This window comes from Nansenia antarctica (genome assembly GCF_963989245.1).
Source record: "Nansenia antarctica genome assembly, chromosome: 5".
In the NCBI taxonomy this organism is placed as follows: domain Eukaryota; kingdom Metazoa; phylum Chordata; class Actinopteri; order Argentiniformes; family Microstomatidae; genus Nansenia; species Nansenia antarctica.
The window spans coordinates 68,591,452-68,617,363 of NC_137690.1; the positions used below are offsets into that span (position 1 = coordinate 68,591,452).

At 42.8% G+C, this 25,912-nt stretch overlaps 1 protein-coding gene across 1 annotated transcript in view; it reads left to right on the forward strand.

Annotated features, from left to right (window-relative positions):
- Positions 1 to 25,912, forward strand: part of znf609b (zinc finger protein 609b) — a 78,162-nt gene that overhangs the window by 29,938 nt on the left and 22,312 nt on the right. Inside the window, exon 3 of the mRNA XM_080531885.1 lies at positions 25,337 to 25,571. Coding sequence (XP_080388011.1) covers positions 25,337 to 25,571 — 235 coding nt within the window. The remainder of the gene's footprint in view (positions 1 to 25,336; positions 25,572 to 25,912) is intronic.

The following is a 25,912-nucleotide window of genomic DNA, read 5'->3' on the forward strand; positions in this document are numbered from 1 at the left end:
AAAATAAAAATGTGCAAAACTCAAACGAAAATAGTGCAATAGATGAGGGTATTTTGGGGAACAAAAAACCACATTGTAAACCATAATGTCCATGAAAGCCCTTCATTACTGCTTTCTCACTTTTTGGAGATTGGAAGATTTTATTCAGGAATAAACATAATTGGAAAATCAATGATTATTAAAATACTGTAGTATACAGTAACAATAAGTTAGTGGAAACACCACAAATCTACGGAACCACTTATTGAGGCATCACCCTGACGTGAAACATGGAAAAGAGGATCCGAAACAAGCCTCGCTGATAAAGTGGCAAGTGATTGTCAGGTACGAGTCCATTGCTCTGGATGTCCAGCTGTCACACGTTATGGCAAGTCTCTCTGCTGGCTGGAGTGAAGTTGCGATGTCACGTTTCACCTGCGCGGACATGTCTGGGACTATCACTTCACTCAACTGTTTGCGTGTCGGTAACACGTAGCGTGGTTCTAGTACACTGACGACACTGACGACGCTGTAGTAATTTGTTGGGCACGCGGAAAATTTGATTGTAATTTGCAACCAAACGTCTTTATCAGCGAGGCTTGTTTCGGATCCGCTTTTCCATGTTTCACGTCAGGGTGATGCCTCAATAAGTGGTTCCGTAGATTTGTGGTGTTTCCACTAAATTTAACCTCCACTCCGCACAGCTTGCATATGGCTTTGCTTTTGTCCTGCTCATCTCTATCGTCATAATTTTTTACATCCAAAATGCACCAAGACATCTGCCTTTAAGCCTGGTCGTTGCGTGAGATATGATAAATTCTTGTAGCGCGAGATCTGGCCACGAGATCTCGTTGCGGGTTGAAGCTGCAAGCAAAAAAAAAAACATGAAAGATCGATCTCGGGATTTATGAATCGATAATCGCTCATTCAATGAAGATCGATTCAGAATCGGGAAATCGATTTTTTTAACCCAGCCCTAAATTGAATATCATCTAGCCTCAATTTAGGTTACACAAGGCATTAATAGCTGGCATTCTTTTCGAAAATGGAAATTCACCAAAATATGTTGCCACATTTTAGTAGGCATTTGTAGATGTGTGGTGTGTGTGGTGTGTGTGTGTCTTCTTAAATCTGGGAAGTGTGGATCTGAGATGAAAGGATTTTCTGTCCTATTCTAATCCAGGCAGACAGCTAGGCCCTTGTGATTATTACCACCCCCTTCTCTCTCCACTCATCTCTGTGAATACAGGGCCTTTCTAATTCACCCATAAAAGGGTTTCTAAAGGGGATTATGCAGCTGATAGAAATTAAAGAGAGAACACTGCTGTCCTTGGGGAGCAACATGTCTAACATTTGTGATTATCTGTCGAAGCTTGAGAAGCGCATAAATATGGGGATTTTATTTGGGAAGAGATTGTAACTGGTGGTCATATTTGCGACTGCCTCTCTGCCCCATCCCCCACCACCTGCCTCTACCGTCCCTCACTAACCCACTGGCCTGGTAAGGATGGAATGCATTTTTGTGGGAAAGAGATTAGCAAGAAATGTAGTCATATGCTAGGTTGTTCCACAGAGACATAAAATGTTAACAATGTCAGCAATCAAAAGAACAATTTTCTTTTTCAAGGACACATTTTGACATCTTACATTAAAAACAAACACACCATGTATTCCCTTTTTAAAGCCCAAAGATAACTGGAATTTATGAATTAATTAACAATTAATGAAATTGAGCAGGCTTAATTTAACCAGACGGCTTCTCCTTTGTTGTGGTTCTGCGTTGGTTTGAGTCATGTTAGTCATATAGCTGTAAGGCTCGTGTTCTCCTCTTTACACGGTCCAACTGTAGAACTGTTGTAGAACATGTGTCAAGGAATGACGTGGTGTGTGTCAGCGAGAGGGAGGGAGAGCATCTCACAGTTTACTAACCTGGGCCTCAGGCCAAAGACTTGAGGAGGACTAATGTGTCATCATCACCACAAAATCACCTAACCCTCACTAAAATCAAATACTCCCTGATGATGATAAGATTTTTTATTTATTGGAACATCAACATCATCCAAACCTGGTTGAATTGTTTTTCTTTTCCTTTTTCCGGCCCAGGTTTTTGATGCCAAGGGGTCTAAACCCGGTGACCTAGCTATAGCAATTGACTTTGGCGTAGCCCACCCCAAACATGGCAGTTAGTCAGTCAGTTAGTGTTCACATGACATTTACAGTCATTCAGTTTGCAGCACAGTCTGGCATCAGGGCCAGCTTGATGAACAGAGTTCATTAAACAAACACAAACTAAAGAGAAGTAGCCTGGTCCTCTGAGACCTCATACATTGGCTACTACTCTTATGAGGGGCCCATCAGGGCAGCCAGAGACCGTCAACAGCATAAACACAGAGTGTTCGGAGTGCAGGGTAACGTTGCAAGTATGTTTACTGCCAAACACGAGCCGTAACATGTTTACACAGCCCCAACGAAATCATGTTTTCTCTCTTCTGGCAACGTGTAATTTCTAATGTTTGTCTTTCTGTGGAAGACCAACAGTTTGAGGAAACTAATAAACGAAACCATTTAGTTAAAAGGTCTCTTTATCCCTAAATGCCGCGTTGACACCTCGTGCTAACGGCATGATGCATTAGAATTGGCTATGAAGCAGCTGTACAAAAAATTGTCAAGCTGTTTTATTTCACGGTTAATTTTATCATTAACGATCATTTAAGAGATTGCTTTTTGCAGATCTCCTTTTTAAGTAGACATCGAATCAAACACTACACATTTTTTATTTACACATTCAAACTCTTGATCTCTGCATCATATACGTTTAAGTATTTGTACGATTTACCACATAATATGACATGATTGATGATGCATTAAAGCTCTAACTGCCACACGTCATCTGCTTAGCCTTCTCCTCAAAACTTCAGGTTCATTATGAGCAGGAGAGCCAGTTTTGTTTCGCAGACGATGGTACCACATGCATCAAAGTCACCTCGCAGAGGAAGAGCCTCTGGTGAATGCTGATGTGCTCTGTGTAGACTGCAGTAGAGTGTCCTTGAATAAACCAAGCCTTACACAGATCGTTTGTTCTGTCTAGGAAAATCTCCTTGTCAAAACACACTTCTATCTCGTTGGTTTCATCTCCTCAAAACTATTTTCCTCCCACCTCTGAACCGACCATTTAATCTGGATCCTGGTCAATAACACGCTAGCCTGGAGTGAAAGCCGACAGATTCCTTTATTCTGCTGTGCTGTCTTTTGTCAAATCGGAATGAGATTACAATATGGCCGTTGATTAACTTTTTGTTTGTGTTTCTCAATACTCCCTGTGGTTTGTTGCTGCACAGATGGTCAGAGGGATTTACGAATTAAACTTGGGAGAGGTTTCTACATGCTATAGAGAATGCATTCATTTTGTTAACTTCATATGCAGGATCACTTTGATTGACTATGTAATGAAGTAATATGTTATTTCAACTCATCCACATTAGGCTAATTGTTGGTGAGTTCACCATCTGGCTGCTCCATTTACATTTTTACGAACTTTGAAATAACAGCACTGGACAAAATGGCTCCAGTGTTTTTTTCTGTACAGAGCCAGCGGGTAGAGGACGTGAATGCGTCTGGATCAATAAAGGTGAAGTTAGTATGGAAATTGGCTCCTCTTTTGTAGGAGAGGCTAGGGAGTTGTTGGGTCCTTCGATCATGCTGAGCTTGCACACTCAATTAGGCTATGTTTTGTTAGCAGGCATGCCTCTCTCTCCATCTGGAAAACCAAACTGTATTCAATCATATCAATTAGGTAGGCCTATAGGTATGCCTTAAAGAGAATTAGAATTAGGCCCAAGTCTAATCACTCAAGTTAGATGTCAGGCTAATTATTATGGTATTTTCCTAATGTTGTCAACATAGCTGGGGCTAATATTCAAGAATTCCTGTCGATTGGTTCCTGTGTTGGATAATGGATCATTGCCCAGAGGAACATAACAATGAATAAGGGAAATATGTAGGCCACAGCCTAATCCTCATGATTTGCCAAATGAACTGCTGCCGGCCTTCATGTGCCATACCACTGCCCTTCATCTCCAGATCAGCTGCTGTTTGTTTTGGCCCTTGAGAACACTAAGAGCTCTCCATCAACGTCGGTCACTTTAGTTGATATGGATCAAATGCTACACCACACTATACATTAAAGGGATAGTTCACTCAAATAAAATCACATATTATTTGGTTCTTTACCCTCAAAGGAGTCTATGGACAAGGAGAGACTTCAATCCACACGGTGGTTCTGTTTATTTGACCACTGTCACTCAGCCTAGTGCCTATGAACACAGCACAGCCGTGGGGAAAAAAACACAATATATCACACCCTCTTGTTTTTTTTAATTGCTTTTTAAAAATGTACTGTATATTAATTAATTAATATTAATTAATTAATTACATGTAATTATTTCTTAATTATTGCTACCTTGTTGATTTGACTCTGCCACCATGTAAGCATTTCATAGCAAATTAAACTGATATTTAGTAGGCCTAACGATAGAGAAATCTTTGATCAGTTATAGCATTAATGTTGAAACGAAATTTAAAGTATTTTATTCCTCCAGCATTTTAGCAGTATTTCTAGTGCATTGTGACATGAACGTGAGTCAGTTTATTCAGATAATGCTGTTCAGTCACATAATGCAATCCAGCGCCATCTTTGTTGAAAAACCCTGGATGGTTTTGTGTAGCTAAAGGATCAAAGTGCCTTCCTCCTTGCACACACTGGACAGCACCGTCACAGCAAGCTGATTGACACCCATCGACTCACAGCTGTACTAGGTGCGGTCTGTGGTGCTGATGCCTCTTGGGCTGAAGGTAGAACTTAGGGTCTTGCCAAGGTACTGGGAAGTAGGAAAGCGGTAGGGCGCATGGGACTCCCAGAACGTCCCTCTCTTGCGGATCTTTGTGGTTTTTCGTATGCTCCTTCAACATCATGGGGCAGTATTTGACCCTGTTTTCATACCGCTTGATGACAAAAGAATCTGGTTGTTGCTCTTTCCCTCTTGGGTCACATTTGAATTGTGCAGGATCTGTATCTCTGCTTCAGTGATAACAGAAGGATGTTGTCTTATCCTTTCCTGTCTGATCTTTTTCAACACGCCGGTATAGACATTGTCTGCTGATATGAATTCTGTGTCTTGCATCGTGAGCGGCTCAAGGGATGTAGCCTACAGATTCAACCTGGCCCAGACGATCCTAAATATAGCAATCTGAGGGGATGGAGAAATGGTTATGTCCAAAACCTTAGATATTGTGTCAAAAAAATATTTCTAGAAGATTTTCCAAACTGTATGACCAAAACATATGTGTCAGATTACCCGGTGATAGCGAGTATCTATTACAGGAGTCTGTCTCATCTAAAGCCCTATTCGCACAGCACCTTATCTGGGGACCTCCTAGTAATTTGTAATAATTACGGAGGTCATCTGTGATCTTAATCCCTTGCGAATCTGCCATGTCCGTAATTTGTAAGTAAGGAATCTGTAAGAAACCAAAGAAGAAGCCAAACACAGAGGTCCTGTGATAATTAGTCCTGTGCAAATCGGCATCTCTGTGGTTTGGGGTTGTTGGCAATGTTTTTGGTTTTCTCCGTGCCTTATTTGTGCCGGGGGTTTTCTGCTGCGGTCGATATTATAAATTAATGTTTTGACAGCATTTTGGGTGCAAATTCAGGAGGCTCATCTCGCTACACAGCATGGCGACCCATTCACAGAGAAAGATGATGAGATGGGTGAAATGCATGGCTTACATATCTATTATGTATAATATATCTATTATAGATCTATATCTTGTTACATAGATATCTTGTTGAATATTTATGTTACACAGAGCCGTGACATGATATCCAGGGGATAATGTCAGTAAATTCAAGTCAAATACAGACTTCGCTTCTCCCGTGCGAATGCTCCACACAATACACAGACGTGGAGGGGGGGGGGGGTAATTTCTAAATCACATGAGGTCAGATAATACCTAGTCCCCTGCAAATAGGTCTTAAGAATGTTTTAGTGAGCCTAGCCTTGCTATAGTGGATTCTATGAAGGTACCTTAAATTGGATGAGGCTAAGCCTGGCACATGAGGACAAAGAGTTGAATCAGACTAGTGCATCATCCCACCACTCGTCTGAAAATGACAACTGATTCCCAGTCTGTCCTTATCACAGAAGGTTATAGCCTACATAAATCGCAAAAGCTTTCTGCTTGGGACTCAAAAGGCTTCCAAATGGGGTTCGTCCACAGGGACAGCCAAAAAACCTTTTTCCCAAAATGTTTTTTCTAAAAGTGTACTGTAGTATCATAGTGGTCACGAACCTCTGCATCAACATCCTCACCAACCACTGTATCAACATCCCTGTCTCATGCTCCAAAAAGTGGAGAGTTCATTGTTGTTGAGTCCATTGGGGAAAGCAAAGTCAACATATGTAGTCAAATCACATTTAAGTGCAAGTAACTGCCATTGGGAACATTAACATACATGTAGGCTACACAAACAACAGGGGATTTGTCTTCAAATATGTTTTTATTTTTCATGTGCTATCTCGAAGGCAGACTAGGAGGAGATTGGGTGTCTCTGTTTGTGTCGCACATAACCTTGCCCCTACTTGTCTTTTTTCTTCTAATATCTGTGATTTGGCTTTTTCTTTTGTAGATGTACATGTGTTATAATAAAGAAAAATACATTAACTTTTCAACAAGATTTGAATCACATTTAAGGCAGATTTGTGTTTAATATAGCCAACGTTTTACCGATTAGGTTTCAGTGTTTCCATAGGCCTACATGTTGATAAAAGAAGAAATTACCGTAATGATTTTATTTATTATAATATATAAATGGTATATTATACCTTTGTGTCCCTATTGGAGCAGATCTTTAACAGCTCAGACAACAGGTTAGGGTGTTTGAGCGTCATTTGGTGAACAGTTGATATTAAGGCATAATGCCTGCTCTCCCTCCTGCAAGTTGTTTGCCAGTAAGGTCTTGTGCCACTGCCAACCCCTTCACTCATAGATCGGATCACAGAGACTGCCAGTTTGACCATGCTCCCTAGCATAAATGGAGATGGCGGCATCAGCTGTGCCTGTGGATAGCAGCTGTAGAGGGGTGGGGGGGGGGGGGCGGGGGGGCACTAGCAGTGCAGACCTCCCTGTTTATTTTTATCAGGGCATTAGCAGATAGCTCCAACTAACGAGGTCATCAAACCAGGATGGATGAGCAGAGTTCTGCTAAGGGACTGTGGACAGTGTATCTGTAGGGGAATTTAGTACTTTCCTCGACACCTCACACTGACTCCACTGTTCCTTAATGATCTGAAGAGCTTGCAGATGTAAAGTAATTTCTTTAGTGAGATCCCCCGCCAGTGGATGTGTGACAGCGCGCTGTGTCGAACTGACACCACTGACACCTCTCTGTGTGTCCTCTGATTAAGCAACCGGCTTGGGGGTTTTTGAAGCCTCCATCTTATCGTACACCCCTGCTTTGTGTTGAGTAACCTCAGAGAAACCTTGCTTGACAGATAGATTAGAGTACATTTAATGGCAACATGGTGTATGAGCAGTGTATAGTAATGTATATCAGGTCAGAGTGTTCAGAGTTAGCTTAATTAATTGTTGTAGCTAGAGAAATTACAGCAATGCTACACAGATATAGGAAACACTTTATGTAAAATAGACTAACTTATATTGTCATTGTATATGCAACTGTTATATGCAACAGAACAGATCACACAGCATTGCTAATGAAAACAATCAACGAATGTGAGTCTAATACCAATACTTGCTAAATAAATATACATATTTAATTGTCAATATATCATTACTAGGGATGCTCCGATCTGGATTTTTGGGGCCGATACCGATCACCGATATTTTTCCTCAAGATCAACCGATACCGATACCGATTTTTTTTTTAAATACATAACTGTAGGCCTACTGACTGGATAGCCTACATATTTTTTGCTTTTTAGACAAAAGTTTTGATCCATTAGGCACCAAGCAAACGCAGACCCATTTTTATGGCATAGTAAAAGTCTGGCCTATCACCCAGTTAGGGCCTGAAGCCCAAGTCAGTGATATGGCTGTATAAAAGACATCATAAACATGGTTTGCATACTGTTACATCCTCCTATGTTTTCTGTTCAGTTATCTGTCTTCCCCAGGAAAAAAAATAAAAAGGAAAAAAATAAAAGATCACCGATCACCGATCGAGTCATTTGGAGTGAAATCGGCCGATTTAAATCGGTGGCCGATAAATCGGAGCATCCCTAATCATTACTTACTTTGACATGTTCAACCAAGTCCCGCGCTGTTGCATGATCATGTTTTTAAAAAGCTCACCTATGCCATCGTTGCTGTTGTAGGATTGGTGTTCAGCTGCAGTATTTAGTGCCCACAGCACCTGCACTAGCTCAAGCTTGTTTCCTACCTGGGTGTTCTCCAAAAGGTTCTCACCGGGGGCTGCAAAGCTAGTGTTTATGGGTTCCAGACCTATTTCCATACTATTGTTGGGGGTGGTGGGGGGGGGGGGGGGGGGCTGATAGGCTAATTACCATACTGCTTACGTTGCAGACCGGATATTTTCCCCAAACACATTTAAAAGCGAGAAGTTATGGCAACTTCCTAATCCAAATACATTTTAAAGACCCATCAACTCATATTTAAGACCAGTCAACTATTTTTTTTTTACTTTTTAAGGCCTGTTGCAATTGTAGGGGAAACACTACCTTTAGCCACACCATCTCGAGATTAACCGGCATCACCTCAACTCCTAAGCAATCTCTAAGGCATTTCGCATTCACCCAAGTTAAGTCCAAATATATATATTTTTTAATAATTGTATAATTATTACATTTCTCCAGCACCTTCACTCAGCTGCTTTCAAGAAAAGTGGCGGGTAGTCCGCTTTGTTATTGATGTTATTCGAATTAGGGGTGGGCATCGACGATCGATAATTGATCGATAAGGATCTTGGTCGATCACAAAATAAAACATTTGGTCGATCACAAAAAAAAAAGATTTTTTTTTTTGTTTTTTGTGATCGACCAAATGTTTTATTTTGTGATCGACCAAGATCCTTATCGATCAATTATCGATCGTCGATGCCCACCCCTAATTTGAATTACAGATTGCACCTTTAAGCTCGACAAGGCTCAATAGGAGCATTGTCTGGTCTTGTTGACAGCCAACAGTAGGAGTCAAGCAGAGGAGCAGGACCTTGAGCAATACACAGAGACCAATCACTACACAGAAGGTCATAGTCTTACCTCAGCTCACCTGTCTACCCTTCAGGACAAACAGACTGAAGCTCAGCTTCTACCCCAGGGCCATTCAGGCCCTGAACACAGCAAAGACCTACGTTCTAGGCCCTGGACAATCTAGACAATTTGATGGCAGCTACTAGATTGAAATCAAGTGCAACACTGAAACACAACTGTGAACATTTCAAACCTGCAAACTGCGACACTTTAAATGAATGTGCAATATGACAACCCTCGGGTACATAAGGTTCAGAGAATAGGAAATGTTAGAATAGGTATAGCATAGCATAGAGTACAGCACAGTGTTTTATTTGTATAGTATAGTGGATAGTGTACATAGCCTTTATTTATGTAAACCAGCTCTTTTCCCTTTTTGTTTTTAGTTTTTTTTCCTAGCACCAGGGGAGCCCCCCCTCCCAAATTTCGTTGTTTGGTACCTGTACTATATCAATGACAATAAAGACCATTCATTCATTCATTCATTCAGAAGACCTGTTTTAGTTTTGAATTTGACAAACACACAACAGTCTTGGGTGTTATTATCTAGTATAGGTTGCTGGATTACATTAAAAAAAAAATATATATATAGTAAGCACATGGGATGGTGATTTACGATGACGAGTGATTCAGTTTGACTTTAATGCAATAAACGAGGCCTATGTTCAACGGCCATCTAGAAATACAACCAAAATTAATGTACGCATTGATGTTGGACTACGGGTAGGGTTTTCTGGAGTGTGTGGTTAGAAGAGTCACCACCCACAGCCTCTGCAGTAGGGAAACAGGCTAATGCAGAACTCTTATAAATAGTTTTGTGGTCGTAGTCTCTGGGGAAATCTCACAGGCAGAATAACATCTCGTTTCCTTGTCTAATATGCAGGCTAGTAAATGGCTTTTGTGTCTCAGTTGCCGACTACTTCATAGGATTAAGCAGTAGCTCCAACACTAACAGCTTGCTTGTATCGTAACAACTTGAGCATTCAAAAACCCTTAAGGCGCCAGTACTGTGGAAGCCAAGCTCTCTTCTCTGCCCTCAAAGAAAAACTTCAAAGATTGGACTCAAGGGCATCTGGGGTATTTTGTGTGAAAGCCTCCAATAAGATTGGGGTGTAATAAAAACTGTAATAGTTATCTATTTTGTGTCTAGATATTCTATTTCAAATGTATACGATTAATCCAAGATATGATGAAGTGGTGCAGTTTTGGTCAAATATGTTGGTGTGAATAGACACCACAGTAAAAATGCCGTAACAAAAGAGCACTTGTTTTTCATTTTCTCGTCTAGACTTAGCACCTTGCAAGTCAAAGCTTTCTTTTCAAGAAGTCAGGTAGGGGAATGATTGTGTTTGGGTGGGAAACCAGCCAGCTGATCTGTGGATAGTGTGCTCCCTGGTTTGTTGTCAGGTTTCCCCTTTGGTGTGAGATAAGGTTTATGGCTATGGAGTGGGCCTGAGAGAGTGAGATCCTATGAGGCTCAGCACGGATTATCTGGCTTTCTGCTACCAGCCCAGCCTCTCTCTCTTTCACAGCCTGAGTGAGTGACCTTGACGAGAATGTGGCTTATTATTGTAATAGATACCGTTGTTGTCGAATGAGTTGTGGTCAGAGCAGGAGGCTGAGCAAGGGGAGTTGGGAGGGGATGGGAGAGGGAATATCCGGTATTTTCCACTGCACAGATGGGACTTTGTTGGAATGTGTCATGGGAGTACAGTATAACGTTTGTTTTCTAAAACTGGAACTAAATTCCCTGAATGTTCACACTAATTAGGCTATTCTTATTGATAATCAAGATTGTTCCGTCTGCACCGGCTATCATTAGCATTTTGAATGGAACCCCCACATCCAAGCTTGTGATTGATGCAAGGGTAGTAATACTTCCTGTGTCTGTTATAGGATTCAGGCAGAAAAACTGCCTGCAACCATTTCCCACGCGGACATCCTCCTCGATCTGCAGCAGTGCATAGTTCAGGTTGCTCGTCTTGCTATGGGGAGGAAAGAGAAGTGGGGGGTGTGTCTAACCATGACAAGAGGATAGTGTACCAAAAACACCATCTGGTTGCAGGCCAGTCAAGCAGCCAAACAGCCAAATGTCAGAGCTGAGGAGGTACAGCTGCAATCAACCTCTCTCAGTAAGAGTTTATGAAAGCAAATTAGAGAGAGTGTTTCCGAAGTGAAGTTAGTTATTGCCGGGATTCTGTTGTGATAAAGGAAGGGTGATCAACTAATTAGAATTATTCTTGAGGTCGTGCACACTCTATCTACATATTGGCCTGTGTGAACATGAAGCGTATTCCTGCTCTGTAGAAGCTTTTTTTTTTTTTTTCTTTCTTTTTACAAAATCTTTTTTAAAATCATCGAACAGGGAATTCTCTGGTAATTGTGTGAAATCTATGAAAACGACAATTTAAAGATTCCTGTATAGCTAGATTAGAAACGTAAAGCAATATTCCACTCTGACGCTACCCTAGACTCAGTTCAGGTTCTGGGATTCATGAAGACCAATTGCAATACGTTACTTTGGCAATTCCAAGTAGCCTACAATATTTGCTGTAAAACAGCTTTCTGCTGATGTGATGGAGTCCTGCCCGTCTGAGTACAGATAAGGTGTAATCTTAGTCTTTATCTTGATTATTGTGCTGCTCACAGATAAGATTCTCAGTTCCCCCTCTCTTTCTTTAGTCACCTGGTAAGGCCACATTACATATAGCCTAAACCAGCTGCTGCTTTTCTTTTAACACTAAAACAGCCATGGTGGGGTGATTTGACCAAGTGGGTAAAATAAATGTTATATCTTTGCACTCGATCAAATTTCAGGACCCTCCTTTCATGACTATTTCCAGGTGCAACTCAAAAAATTAGAATATCGTGCAAAAGTTCATTTATTTCAGTAATTCAACTTAAAGGGTTAAACTTAGATATTATATAGACTCATTACATGCAAAGCGAGATATTCAAAGCCTTTATTTGTTATACATTTGATGATTATGGCTTACAGAAAACCCCAAATTCAATATCTCAGAAAATTAGAATATTGTGAAAAGGTTAAATATTGTAGGCTCAACTGTTACACTCTAATCAGCCAATTAATCCAAAGTACCTGCAAAGGGTTCCTGAGCCTTTAAATGGTCTCTCAGTCTGGTTCAGTAGAATTCACAATCATGGGGAAGGCTGCTGACCTGACAGTTGTGCAGAAAACCATCATCGACACCCTCCACAAGGAGGGAAAGCCTCAAAAGGTAATTGCGAAAGAAGTTGGATGTTCACAAAGTGCTGTATCAAAGCACATTAATAGAAAGTTAAGTGGAAGGAAAAAGTGTGGAAGAAAAGGGTGTACAAACAACAGGGATGACCGCAGCCTGGAGAGGATTGTCAGGAAAAGGCCATTCAAATGTGTGGGGGAGCTTCACAAGGAGTGGACTGAGGCTGGAGTTAGTGCATCAAGAGCCACCACACACAGACGGATCCTGGACATGGGCTACAAATGTAGCATTCCTCTTGTAAACCGCTCCTGAACAACAAACAACGTCAGAAGCGTCTGACCTGGGCTAAAGAAAAAAAAGAACTGGTCTGTTGCTCAGTGGTCCAAAGTAGGGATGCTCCGATTTATCGGCCACCGATTTAAATCGGCCGATTTCACTCCAAATGACTCGATCGGTGATCGGCAAAAATGGCCGATCGCAAAAACCGATCTTTTTTTTTTTTTTTTTTCCTGGGGAAGACAGATAACTGAACAGAAAACATAGGAGGACGTAACAGTATGTAAACCATGAAGGCCACGTTTATGATGTCTTTTATACAGCCATATCCACTGACTTGGGCTTCAGGCCCTAACTGGGTGATAGGCCAGACCTTTACTATGCCATAAAAATGGGTCTGCGTTTGCTTGGTGCCTAATGGATCAAAACTTTTGTCTAAAAAGCAAAAAATATGTAGGCTATCCAGTCAGTAGGCCTACAGTTATGTATTTTTAAAAAAATCGGTATCGGTTGATCTTGAGGAAAAAAATCGGTGATCGGTATCGGCCCCAAAAATCCAGATCGGAGCATCCCTAGTCCAAAGTTCTCTTCTCTGATGAGAGCACCTTTTGCCTCTCATTTGGAAACCAAGGTCCCAGAGTCTGGAGGAAGAATGGAGAGGCACACAACCCAAGACACTTGAAATCCAGTGTGATGTTTCCACAGTCTGTGTTGATTTGGGGAGCCATGTCATCTGCTGGTGTTGGTCCACTGTGCTTTACACAGTGGACCACAGTCAACAGTCAACACAGACGTCTACCAGGACATTTTAGAGCACTTCATGCTTCCTTCAGCAGACAAGCTTTATGGAGATGCTGACTTCATTTTCCAGCAGGACTTGGCACCTGCCCACACTGCCAAAAGTACCAACACCTGGTTAAATGACGATGGGATTCCTGTGCTTGATTGGCCAGCAAACTCGCCTGACCTGAACCCCATAGAGAACCTTTGGGGCATTGCCAAGAGAAAGATGAGAGACATGAGGCCGAACAATGCAGAAGAGCTGAAGGCCGCTATTGAAGCATCCTGGTCTTCCATAACACCTCAGCAGTGCCACAGGCTGATAGCATCCATGCCACGCCGCATTGAGGCAGTAATTCATGCAAAAGGGGCCCAAACCAAGTACTGAGTACATATGCATGATTATACTTTTTAGAGGGCTGACATTTCTGTATTTAAAATCCTTTTCTTATTGATTTCATGTAATATTCTAATTTTCTGAGATATTGAATTTGGGGTTTTCATAAGCTGTAAGCCATAATCATCAAATGTATAACAAATAAAGGCTTTAAATATCTCGCTTGGCATGTAATGAGTCTATATAATATCTAAGTTTAACCCTTTAAGTTGAATTACTGAAATAAATGAACTTTTGCACGATATTCTAATTTTTTGAGTTGCACCTGTATGTGCGTTCTACCACCCAGTATCCTTACATTTTCAAAATCACATCAAGATAAGCTAGAATAAAGCTATTTTGCAGTTTTTCTGTGTAGGAGGCAGGGTAATTTACAAGGCAGCCAACTAGTGGTCTTTGTGTGTAAATAGCAGCTTCCCATTGTAAAGACTATGCGGCTCTTATAGTAGGTAAAAAAGACACGGCTGTTCTAGTGTTACGGCAAACCTACATTTCCCCCTGTCTTGGAGGTTTGGTTAAGCCCTGTAGCTCTCTTGGGTATCCTCATGCTGAAGTGAAATATGAGTTTGTGTGCTGTACATAAAACTAGAGAATCAAAGAGAATGTCAGGGTAGTTATCAAGAAACTCCACAAATCAAATCATAAGAATAAAGTATACCGCTTGAGGAATGTTTTACCCATCTGGTTGCTGCAATAAGGCAACATTGTTAAGATGTTGTGTGCTCTGGCTAGGCTTATCTTCCTTTGCCAGTGTTGATGAGGGTAAATTAGCCTAGCGGCTTTCCTTCATCTCTTGCCTGATACTGCCTCTGAGGCTTCAGTGCAAGCTATTATTTTTACTTCCATATTGCACCAATTTTGGCCTATTTCTAGTTTTAGAAAGAGGGGATTTTTCATGTATTCTATGTTCCTTTCATTGGCAATTTAATTAGGACACAGTAGAATTGGTGGCCAATCTCACTCAGCTAAGCTCCCAACCCTTACACTGATGTGCCGTCAGCCCGTCACTGTCTTTCGCTGTCACTTTCAATCTTTCAATTCTTATAATTTGGAGTACACCGTCTTTAGTGAGTTGTCCTTTCATTGCTAAATACAGACATACAGTATCTCTTTAGGTACAGCCTCTCCTATCTGCCTTATGTTTCACTTGCTGTTCAATAAAGTCTGTTGACTGTTCTGCCTCCACGCATATAACCTGCTTAAAGCAGAAATGCAATATGTGTTTTCAACATCTAGGCCTAACGCCTCTTCTCCAATCAGCCCTCTAATATTATTTTGATGGCAGGTTTATTTCATCTCTGGAAGAAGAGAAATCATGTTTGGCTCAGGCCTACAGTATTTATGACAGTTTTTCCTCTGTCTAGCCTATCTAGGCTATTTTGAATGAGAAACTGTCTTTTCTTGACTTCAGTGAAATTCTAGGTTATGCTTGACTGACTTCATCACAGTTGAGTTTCCCCTCTGTATTATTCATGTGTAGTTATGTGTCCCTGAAAGCCTACAATTAGGCCTAGCAGCTGAAACTGAGAGAGTTGCCTAGAAACTGAGTGTGTCTTTCGCCAGCTGGTGGAATCGGCGTACAATTTCTGTCAGGTTGTTTACATTATCTGTGTAGTTCTTTTTCGGTAGCCTAGTAGTTAGAGAGCTAGCAGCTAGCAATCAGAAGGTCGCTGGTTCGATCCCCACCTGAGGAGGGATTCATTCTCATGTGCCCTTGAGCAAAGCACTTAACCCCTAATTGCTCCAGGGGCGCCGACTATGGCTGACCCTGTGGCTAGAGCAAAAAATACCAAATTCCAACAATTGATTGACAAGTTGATTGCATGGCAAATAAAACATTATTGTAAAGTGTAGTGTTACATCTAAGGCTAGTCACTAAGAAAAAGGCTCTTTGATGTGTCTACTTATGTCACCATGGTGATCTTATAATCTACACAGAGAATAGGCCTACATCTGGTAGGGCTGGGCAATAGGGCCTAACATTAAAAATGTCAGATCTTTTTCACACCACACCCGATTTACGATTTTAATCGATTTATTTTCTGCCACTGTCTAGTGCAACTTGCAGTGCCACACACGTCTTCCACTCGGCTGCATGCCTGTGTTTGAGATGCTGGAATAAATGTGTTGTGCTGGTACTATTTCACATGTGAAACAGCAATATTTTTTCATTACGACATTACGCAAACAGAATGCCTAGCCCAACACTTTTCATCCGCTGTATTGTTTCAGGACACAAGGCATCCATTTGTCAAAACCAGCAGGATGGCTCTGCACTGAGTTAATAATTAAACACAATTGCTGTTTCCACTCGAACCCTTGTCTGACTGGTAGCCAATGCGGAAATGGGACCCTCTGGGCTCAGGCAAAGCTTACAGAGAGTAATTTCACTTGGCCTGAAACATCAGCAACATACTGTACTGTAAGAGACCATTCGTGAAGTCACAAGGAATTCTATAACAAAAATGTAATTGAAATAATGAAGTTTGGCTCATTTTGAACAGTGTTTTGTAGAGTTCCCTTATCCCTAACCTTGTTGTGACCAGGCTTTCCTAGTTCAAAAAAACCTGGGGAAACCATTTGTAGAAAGTAGCTACAAAGCTACAAAGGGGTGGAAAATGTATCGTTTCATTATCTTTGCACTTTACTTCGCACTTTACTTCGTTGAGTTAAAGAAAAGCAACTCTTACCTTTGAGGACACCAACATGAGCCCTGCTTACCCGTACCTCCGCCGTTCTGTTCGTGATGATTTTAGAGGCAATAGATTATTTTTGCCCCGCGCATATTGCTATGAATAGTTCGAAGCTAGGTGCTTGCACGTTCGGTGCGAGAATGCTCGGTTAACCCATTAGCGGGAACATTATTTGTTTCACAAAATAGGCTGATTTAATTGACCATGAACATCAGAGATATACATTACGAATGTTCATTTAAAATACTCTATACTGAGCACTGGTATAAGAACATGAACCAGAGAACAGCAGTGTTATGTACGACAGTATGTCATTGCAGCACTTTGTTGCACTTTACGACGTCACGTTCTGTACGTCCGTTAGAGCTTTACGACCTGTGTGTGTGTGTTGTCAGAATGAATGGCACTTGACAGTAAACGGAGCTCAGTTTGTATACCTGTGTGGATCTACATTTATTAGCATAACACAAACATAATAAGCAGTAAATGCAATAACCCACAGTCGTCGCTGATGATGTTGCATTTTCGATTAATTAGGATACGGGATTAAAGGCACCGGCGTGTGTCCCGCTAAATTCGGACAAACCACAAAACTGTTTTGAAAGCGCGTCGCCTCGCGCGCCTGTTGAGAGCGATTCAGTCTCGATTGCAGTGCGAACACAAACGACGAGGTTAATTGCAACATTGTAACATATTGTAAATAACTACGCCCTAAATCGTAACGAAATGTTGGTCTGGAAGCGGCCTAAATCTAGCTTCAATCTGCATTTTTTCTGTTCTCCGGTCATAATAACTCGCTGCCTTTCTGCGCAGCCTGAATCAAAGTGGACTGTCTGAATCAATTAGTGGCGGAGGAAATTCATTCGTGGCGGCCCGCCACCAATAAATGCATATAGAGGAAACACTGTTGAAGCATTAAAGCTGTTTTTGACAATTTAACACTGACTACACAATATGGTATGGTAAAGGACTCCCCTTTTGTCCTGATTGTCTTTGCAATGTCACAGTTTTTTTTGTATTGAATTTTGCTCTCAGTCTTTCAGAGTCAATCACTAGCTCTATCAGTCATTATCAGACAGTTAGAATAGGCTTAGGATGTCCACTATTGCAAGCAAATGCAGATTACTCACAGTGATTCTCAAACAGAGCTCATCTTTCAGCCCAGACATACAGTAGGCCTAATTTGATTCAGGTTGGGCTGTTATTCATTTCGGAGGAATAGCCTATCTGATTTGGCAGTTCTGATACTGTTATTCAATCCACAAAGGACACCAACAAATCCATCAAAGCCAAGGCGATACAAGAATATTTAGCTAGAGGAAAATGAAAATGAGATAAAAAATGAGGTTAACTAGGCTACCTCCTCTTCCAAGCCACTCATTTTCCCCTTGACTCTGCTAATGAGAAAAGAGGCAGGTTTATGTGTGTCTTTTTGTTAGTGTGATGTGTTGCATCTTTGGATGAGTTTATATGAGTTCTGTAGTGTAGGATGGCCTACTCTTAGACTACTTAACAACATTGTAATTCTACATTATTTTGCATAGTAATGCAGCGATTTATGTTGTTAAGTGGAATTAGGACTGAACAAGAGTTAATTCTGGAACACTTTTTAGTTTTAGTTTAGTCTTGGAAATTTTTACTAAAGGTTTTTGTAATTTGAGTAATGATTAACTCTAGTTATTGTCAGAATGGACCGTTTTAGTCGGCTTAACGTAATTTTATTATTATTGTTGCTAAAATTGCCCCTCTCAAAAGCGAAGATTGACTGTCTGTCAGATTAGCCTAGTTGTGAATGAATGAATGAATGGTCTTTATTGTCATTGATATAGTACAGGTACCAAACAACGAAATTTGGGAGGGGGGGCTCCCCTGGTGCTAGGAAAGAAAAAAACTAAAAAAACAAGAAGGAAAAGGAGCTGGTTTACATAAATAAAGGCTATGTACACTATCCACTATACTATACTATACAAATAAAACACTGTGCTGTACTCTATGCTATGCTATACCTATTCTAACATTTCCTATTCTCTGAACCTTATGTACCCTAGGGTTGTCATATTGCACATAGTGTTATTGCACATTCATTTAAAGTGTCGCAGTTTGCAGGCTTGAAATGTACACATTTGTGCCTCAGCACTACACCTGATTTCAATCCAGCAGCTGCCATCAATCCGTCCAGACTGTCCAGGGCCCAGAACCTAGTTCTTTGCTGTGTTCAGGGCCTGAATGGCCCTGGGGTAGAAGCTGAGCTTCAGTCTGTTTGTCCTTGCGAACATGGTCCTGAACCGCCTGTTCGCGGGCAGCCGAGCAAAGTGTTCGTACCCAGGGTGGGATGGGTCTCTGGAGATCTTGGAGGCCTTCCTGAGGCAGCGTGTGTTGTACAGCTCTTCCAGAGAGGGGAGGGGGGCGCCGGTGATCTTCTGGGCCGATCTCACGACTCTCTGTAGCGCATTCCTCTCTGCGGCTGTGCAGCTGGAGAACCAGTTGCAGATGCAGTAGGTGAGGATGCTCTCCACTGCGCAGCGGTAGAAGGCCACCAGCATCTCCTGTCCGATGTGGTCTTTCCTGAGGACTCTCAGGAAGAAGAGCCGCTGTTGTGCCTTCTTGATGATGGCTGCTGTGTTGTTCTTCCAGGACAGGTCATCCTGTATGTGCACCCCCAGGAATCGGAGGGTTGAGACTCTCTCCACGCTCCCTCCGTCGATGAGCAGGGGCTGGACCTCAGATTTTTTCCTCCTGAAGTCCACGATGATTTCCTGGGTCTTTGACTGGTTCAGCAGCAGGTTGTTAACCTTGCACAGCTTGCTCAGCTGCTCTACCTCATCCCTGTACGCCGCCTCGTCCCCCCCCGAGATGCAGCCCACCACGGTGGTGTCGTCTGCAAACTTTACGATGGAGTTGCTGGGGTGGACGGGGGTGAAGTCGTAGGTGTAGAGGTTGTAGAGGATGGGGCTTAGCACGCAGCCCTGGGGGGACCCAGTGCTGAGTCTGAGGGCTGTGGAGGTGTGGGAGCCCACCCGCACCCTCTGGGGGCGGTCGGACAGGAAGTCCTTGATCCATGCACATATAGAGTGTGATAGTCCCAGGTCTAGTAGTTTGGTCACTAGCCTGTCTGGAAGGATGGTGTTGAAGGCAGAGCTGAAGTCCACAAAGAGCAGTCTCGCGTAGCTGTTTCCCCTCTCCAGGTGGGATAGAGTGGAGTGGAGAGTCGTCGCGATGGCGTCCTCTGTGGACCTGTGGGCTCTGTAGGCGAACTGGTATGGATCCAGGTTGGGCGGGAGGCGTGTGACTATGTGGGCCCGGACTAGTTTCTCGAAGCACTTCATGATGATTGGTGTGAGTGCCACCGGGCGGTAGTCGTTTAGGCAGCTCACCGTGCTTTTCTTCGGGACTGGGATGATAGTTGAGGTTTTCAGGCAGGGTGGGATGGTGGCCTGGGACAGGGACTGGTTGAAGATGTTGGTGAAAACTAGGGGTGGGCAAACGATCAACATTTTTTGTTCGATCATCGTAACGAATTAACGATCAATTATCGATTAATCAATAAGGTGTTTTTTTCATTAAAAAACAAAAACAAAAAAAATCCGGTTTCAGACGGTTTTGATAAAAAACCGTTTCTATTTTTATAAACCCCGTCCATCCCTAGTTGGGTCGCAGTTCAGGCCCGCAGAAGGCTCCCTCAGAAAGGTGCAAACTTGTCAGCAGCAGCGCCTGCTGCGTATTGCTCCCCGAGGAGCTGTGCCATGGCGCTGACCGGAGGTCAGGTTACACTAACGTACGGGAACTTCCGTCATGCCGTACTGCGTTGCGAAATTCAATGCGAAGGCAAATGCAAAGTTCATTTCTCACACATAACGTGGACAAACTAATTTCCATTATTATTATTATTATTATTATAAAAAAAAAAAAAAAACGATTATCGGGCAAAATATTTTGTGATCGACCAAGACCTTATCGATCAATTAATCGATCATCGATCATCGATGCCCACCCCTAGTGAAAACCCCACCTGTATTTCTTCCTGTCAATTTCTGTCACTTTGCATTCGGTCTTCTGCTTTCTGCTTTAACCAAGCATCTGTCTGTTTGCATTCATGGTTGGTTTTGGCCAGGTTGGAGAACGTTCTCCAGACAGAGATGGGGTGGTCGTGACTTGCAAATTATTATTATTTTTCTACCAATAACAGCATTGAAACATGACAATGAGAAAGTCTTACAATTCTGCTTAAGTCATGCATGCTTTTGATTGGACCAAGCAAATATCCATCTCACCATTTAGTCTTTTTTTGCCACAGATTTTCGTCATTACTTTTGTTGACGAAATTAACATGGGACTGGACATACTGAGCTGCAATACAGACTGTGACTCCATACCAATACTATGTACCAATATATTGCCTCATCTACTGGTGAACTTGCTAAACCTTTTGCTTGTTGGAGCTAAATTGAAGACCCTGTATTTGTTTAGCCAATTTTTTAAAACTCACTTAGCTGCTCTAAGTACTGATTCAGGATCCAAGAGACAGGTGTCTTGGCATGACACTATAGCGTAATCCTTTTGTAATCCTTGCTCAAGCCATGTGCTCAGTTTGTTAATCCCAACTCTAATAAACAAGTTAAAGCTGAGGTTTATAGCTATGTCCGGCAAAAAGTGCAGCCACATCCATCCTCTCAGTCAGGGGGGGAAATTACTGTGAAGATCACAGAACATCCACAGAGAGATTTCCTCTCAATCTAATACACAAAGTGATTCTGTCAGCAACTTGCTGTGCTCAACATCAGTCCCCCAATCCATAGAAATCCTTTCACTCAGTTAAACGCCACTCTCAGGCCGCTGCGGCTTGCTCAAGGAATTGGCAGGGGGCTACTTTTGAAGGGAAGGCTTGCGTGACACTGCAGAAACCCTCTCAAACATTGTGGTTTGGGGTGTTTTTAGAAACCAGACTGTAAATCCTGCAAGAGGAAAAGCAGCGATGGAATGTAGCCTAGCGCTGGCCGAGCAGTGTTGAGCAGAGGCTTAAGTGATACGTCAGTTTTTGTAGTTCCCCCTAGCATGGAGCTTTTGGAAGTGGAGGATTTTTTCACTTTGTCTACATTCCGGGCTGCCACAGAATTAAAGTGTTTGTGTTTTGTTGTCGTGCTGAAGATGAGAGACGCTAAAAATAGAGAGGATTCTGTAATGAGGTTATGAGAGTCTTTCAACCCAGAGATGGGCTAGGTTAGGCTACTGCTAGCAGGAGGAAAATGAAACGAAAGCCATCAGCAACATCATAAATCTACGTACCTAGAAGGATCGGAACAGCCTCAACACGTGGAACAACGCCCTGTCTCCTCTCCACTGCCACAGCGCAGCGGCCCTGGTGCCACAACACAGCTTGAGGGGGCAATGCCCACCAAAATGTTGATGAATCTGGAACCTCCTCAATCAAGTCATTTTATCCACTCCACAAAGCGTTATTTGTTTCAAAATCCCCTCATTGCTCCTTCCCCCTCCAAAAACTACGCACATTTGATTTGATTTGATTTGATTGACTTAGGCTGGGCTGACGGTACTATCAGGGCGTCAGCAACATAGTTTGAGTAAATAAACCTACCTACCTAAAGAACTAGCCAGCTAACTATAACCTACTGTATAGGCCTATATGTTGATATGTTTGAGTATAATCGTTTGAGTCGTTTATTTGCAAAGTTGTTCAAATGTGCTCTCTGTTTGTAGCGGGCTAACAGCATAGTAGCCCGACAAGGCTTTTCTGCTGACAAGACAGTGGTCTATGTACGTACGGTATGTTGTTGTTGTATGATCAATTATCCAACCTGTTTTATGACAAAGCTTGAATGTTTTTTTGTTGTTGTTTGTTTTGTCTTAAGACATTTCATATGACCCCTTAACACTTAATCAGCAATGAGGGGTCATTTGACCCATGTGAGTACAAAATCTGTTATATCTTTGCACTCGATCAAATTTCAGGACCCTCCTTTCATGACCTTTCCTAGATATGTGCGTTCTACCACCCAGTATCCTTACATTTCACATCAAAATCACATCAGGATAAGCTAGTATAAAGCTATTTTGCTTTTTTTCTGTGTAGGAAGCAGGCTAATTTACAATTTACAAGCGGCCAACTAGTGGTCATTGTGTGTAAATAGCAGCTTGAGCATTGTAAAGACAAGACTATGGTCATTTGACCCCAGAGGCGGATGTTTTAGTAGGTAAAAAGGCACGTCTGTTCTAGTGTTAATTACATTACCCTGGCTCCCGGCCTGTGCCACAGTCTTAAAGGGCCTCTCCGTGGAGGCTTGTGGTGAACAAAAGGCGTCTCCTACGGAGGCTTACGGGGGACCATATGGGGAATCCTTTAAATTCAACACTTCCTGGATACGTGGAGAGGCCTGACCTGCTGTCCTGTTTTTGTCCTGCCGTCATCACTATGAAAGGCTTCATTAAGTCTCTATAATGCAGAACTGTAAAACGAGTCCCACATCCTGTCTTGTTGTCATAGTAATTGGGGGTAGCCTAACGAGATGTTCATTGAGGAAGAAGTAGGTCTGAGTGTCTGATCCAGGTCACTTGGATTCTTCGGTTAGTACACTGTTGTTAGTACGCTATAACCTACAATACTGTTAGTGCACTGTTACCTACAATACTGTACACTATTACCTACAATACTGTTAGTGCACTGTTACCTACAATACTGTACACTATTACCTACAATACTGTTAGTACACTATTACCTACAATACTGTTAGTACACTATTACCTACAATACTGTTAGTACACTATTACCTACAATACTGTTAGTACACTATTACCTACAATACTGTTAGTACACTGTTACCTAAAATACTGTAGACTACTACCTACAATACTGTATTGTACACTATTGCCTACAATTCTCACTATTATTAGTAGCCTACACTATAACCTACAATACTGTACACTATTACCTAATACTACAATACTGTTAGTACACTATTACCTACAATACTGTTAACTATTAGGCTACCTACAATACTGTTAGTACACTATTACCAACAATACTGTTAGTACACTATCACCTACAATACTGTTAATACTGTTCATAAGCCTACTTACTCTAGACAGTATTGTAGGCTTATGATGAACAGAGTAAAGGATTAAAGTCTAGATAGAATCATCCTAGAGATCCGTCTCTGAAAAGTCTCTCCAGAATCGTGATTGAGACGTTTACAGTCAGGCGCGTGTGTCAGAAGGCCCTGGCCATCGCCATCCTCTCTCATCCTCTGTTTGTGTTTGGTCTCCTGTCAGGGCCTGTCACTTTCAGAGAGGGTTGTTTTTTTCCATTGTGTCTGTGTGTGTGGTCCCTGTCTGTGGCAGGCTTGCTGTGTCTCCATAAGGGCAGGGGGGGGACGGGGGGACGGGGGGGGGACAGAGCAGAGCAGGTTGACTGCTTGGGTGATTACCTGTCCTGTCCCATCCATTCAACGGCACACAGCTTGGCCACGTCATGCATCATCAACTGACACAGAGTTATTAGGATGTCATTAGGCCGCCAGCTCGCCGCCGCGCCTGCCATGTTCATTTGTTGGGTTGTCTGCTAGCAGGGAGGGAGTCAACAGACAGCTTGTTGTGGGAGCTGCGGTGAAATTTGGCGTATAAGACCTCATTTAAAAGAATATTGATGCACCCACCCACCACTCCCTTTCTCTCTCTCTCTCTGTCTGTCTGTCTCTCTCTCTCTCTCTCTCTCTCTCTCTGTCTGTCTGTCTGTCTCTCTCTCTCTCTCTCTCTCTGTCTGTCTCTCTGTCTGTCTCTCTGTCTCTCTCTCTGTCTCTCTCTCTGTCTGTCAGTCTCTCTCTCTCTCTGTCTCTCTCTCTCTCCCCCCCCCCCCTTGTCCCCCATCTCACGCTCAACCTCTTTTGCTCGCCCTCTCATTCATTGAACCGCCTACTGTCCTCTCTCTCTCTTCTCTCCTCTGCCGACCACAGTGTCACAGAACAGGTGGGATCAATTACTAGCCATCTGCAGCCTGCTCCTCACCACAACCAGCTCCCTAATAGAGGGAATCAGAGCGTGGTGGGTCCATGGCCGGGTGTGGTGTCAGAGATCTAGGATGTGTGGCAGGATAAGAACAGACAGAGAGAGAGAGAGAGAGAGGGGTAGGATTTGTAACACTTGGGAGTACAAATGACAAACTGGATGACCCTATCTGAATTCATGGGGGGTGCCTGGATTGATGAATATTTCATTGTGGATGGGCCCTGATTTGTCATGGGGAGGGGGGGGGAGGCGGGGAGGTGGGGGGTAGGGGCACCCTGTAATTTGAACCCTGGTACAGTACACCCTCGAGCTTTCTCAACGACCTGCTTCAGAGTGAGACTAAAGCAGTTCAACGCCTACATGCCTGCTAATCAGGTCTTGGAGATAGGCGAAGTACACACACACACTCTCTCTCTCTCTCTCGCTCCCTCTCTCTTTATCTCTTACACACACACACACACACACACACACACACACACACACACACACACACACACAACCCGTTGGCCAATCGAAGCATCAGATTACATGAAGGGCCACTGGCATTCCTGGAGCTCACCCATGCGTTCAGACTTCCTCTCTTTGTGGCATCCCTCTCATATCTAACATCTGCTGGTATATACACAGCGGTTTTGAAGTGAAGGGTCTCATGTCTTGTCTCTCCCTCCCCCTCCCCCTCCCCCCACCACCCTCTCTCTCCTGCAGATGGAATCTCCGATCTCCACGCCTGCCCCTCCCCCCCTCCACCTCCTGGCTGCCGTGGGCAACAACAACAGCAGTGACGTCGCCTCGCCGTGCGAGCAGATCATGGTCCGCACGCGCTCCGTAGCGGTGAACACGTCGGACGTCGCCATGGCAACGGAGCCCGAGTGCCTGGGGCCGTGCGAGCCCGGTACCAGCGTCAACCTGGAGGGCATCGTCTGGCAGGAGACGGAAGACGGTACGTTGTGTGCCGCGGCTCTCAGAACCAAACCAAACCCTTTTTGACGCTTGAAAGAGTAGTGAGCGAGTCTTCTCTAGTTAATCTGTGTCCTGGGAGTCTTTGATAGACTAAACAGCTGTGTCTAGGCTTCTCGGACCTTTATGTGAACAAAGGCGATTCCTTTTAGTTCAGTCTGGGCCTTGAAGTTCGAACGCGAAGAAAAAGTGATTGAGATCTTTTTTGTTCTACCGTTTTGCCCACCAGTAGGAGGCAAACGAGGGCAACATAGTTTTCCAACTATGCAACAGTCCAACTATATATATATAATAATATCAAAGAAGAATATATATATGTTACGG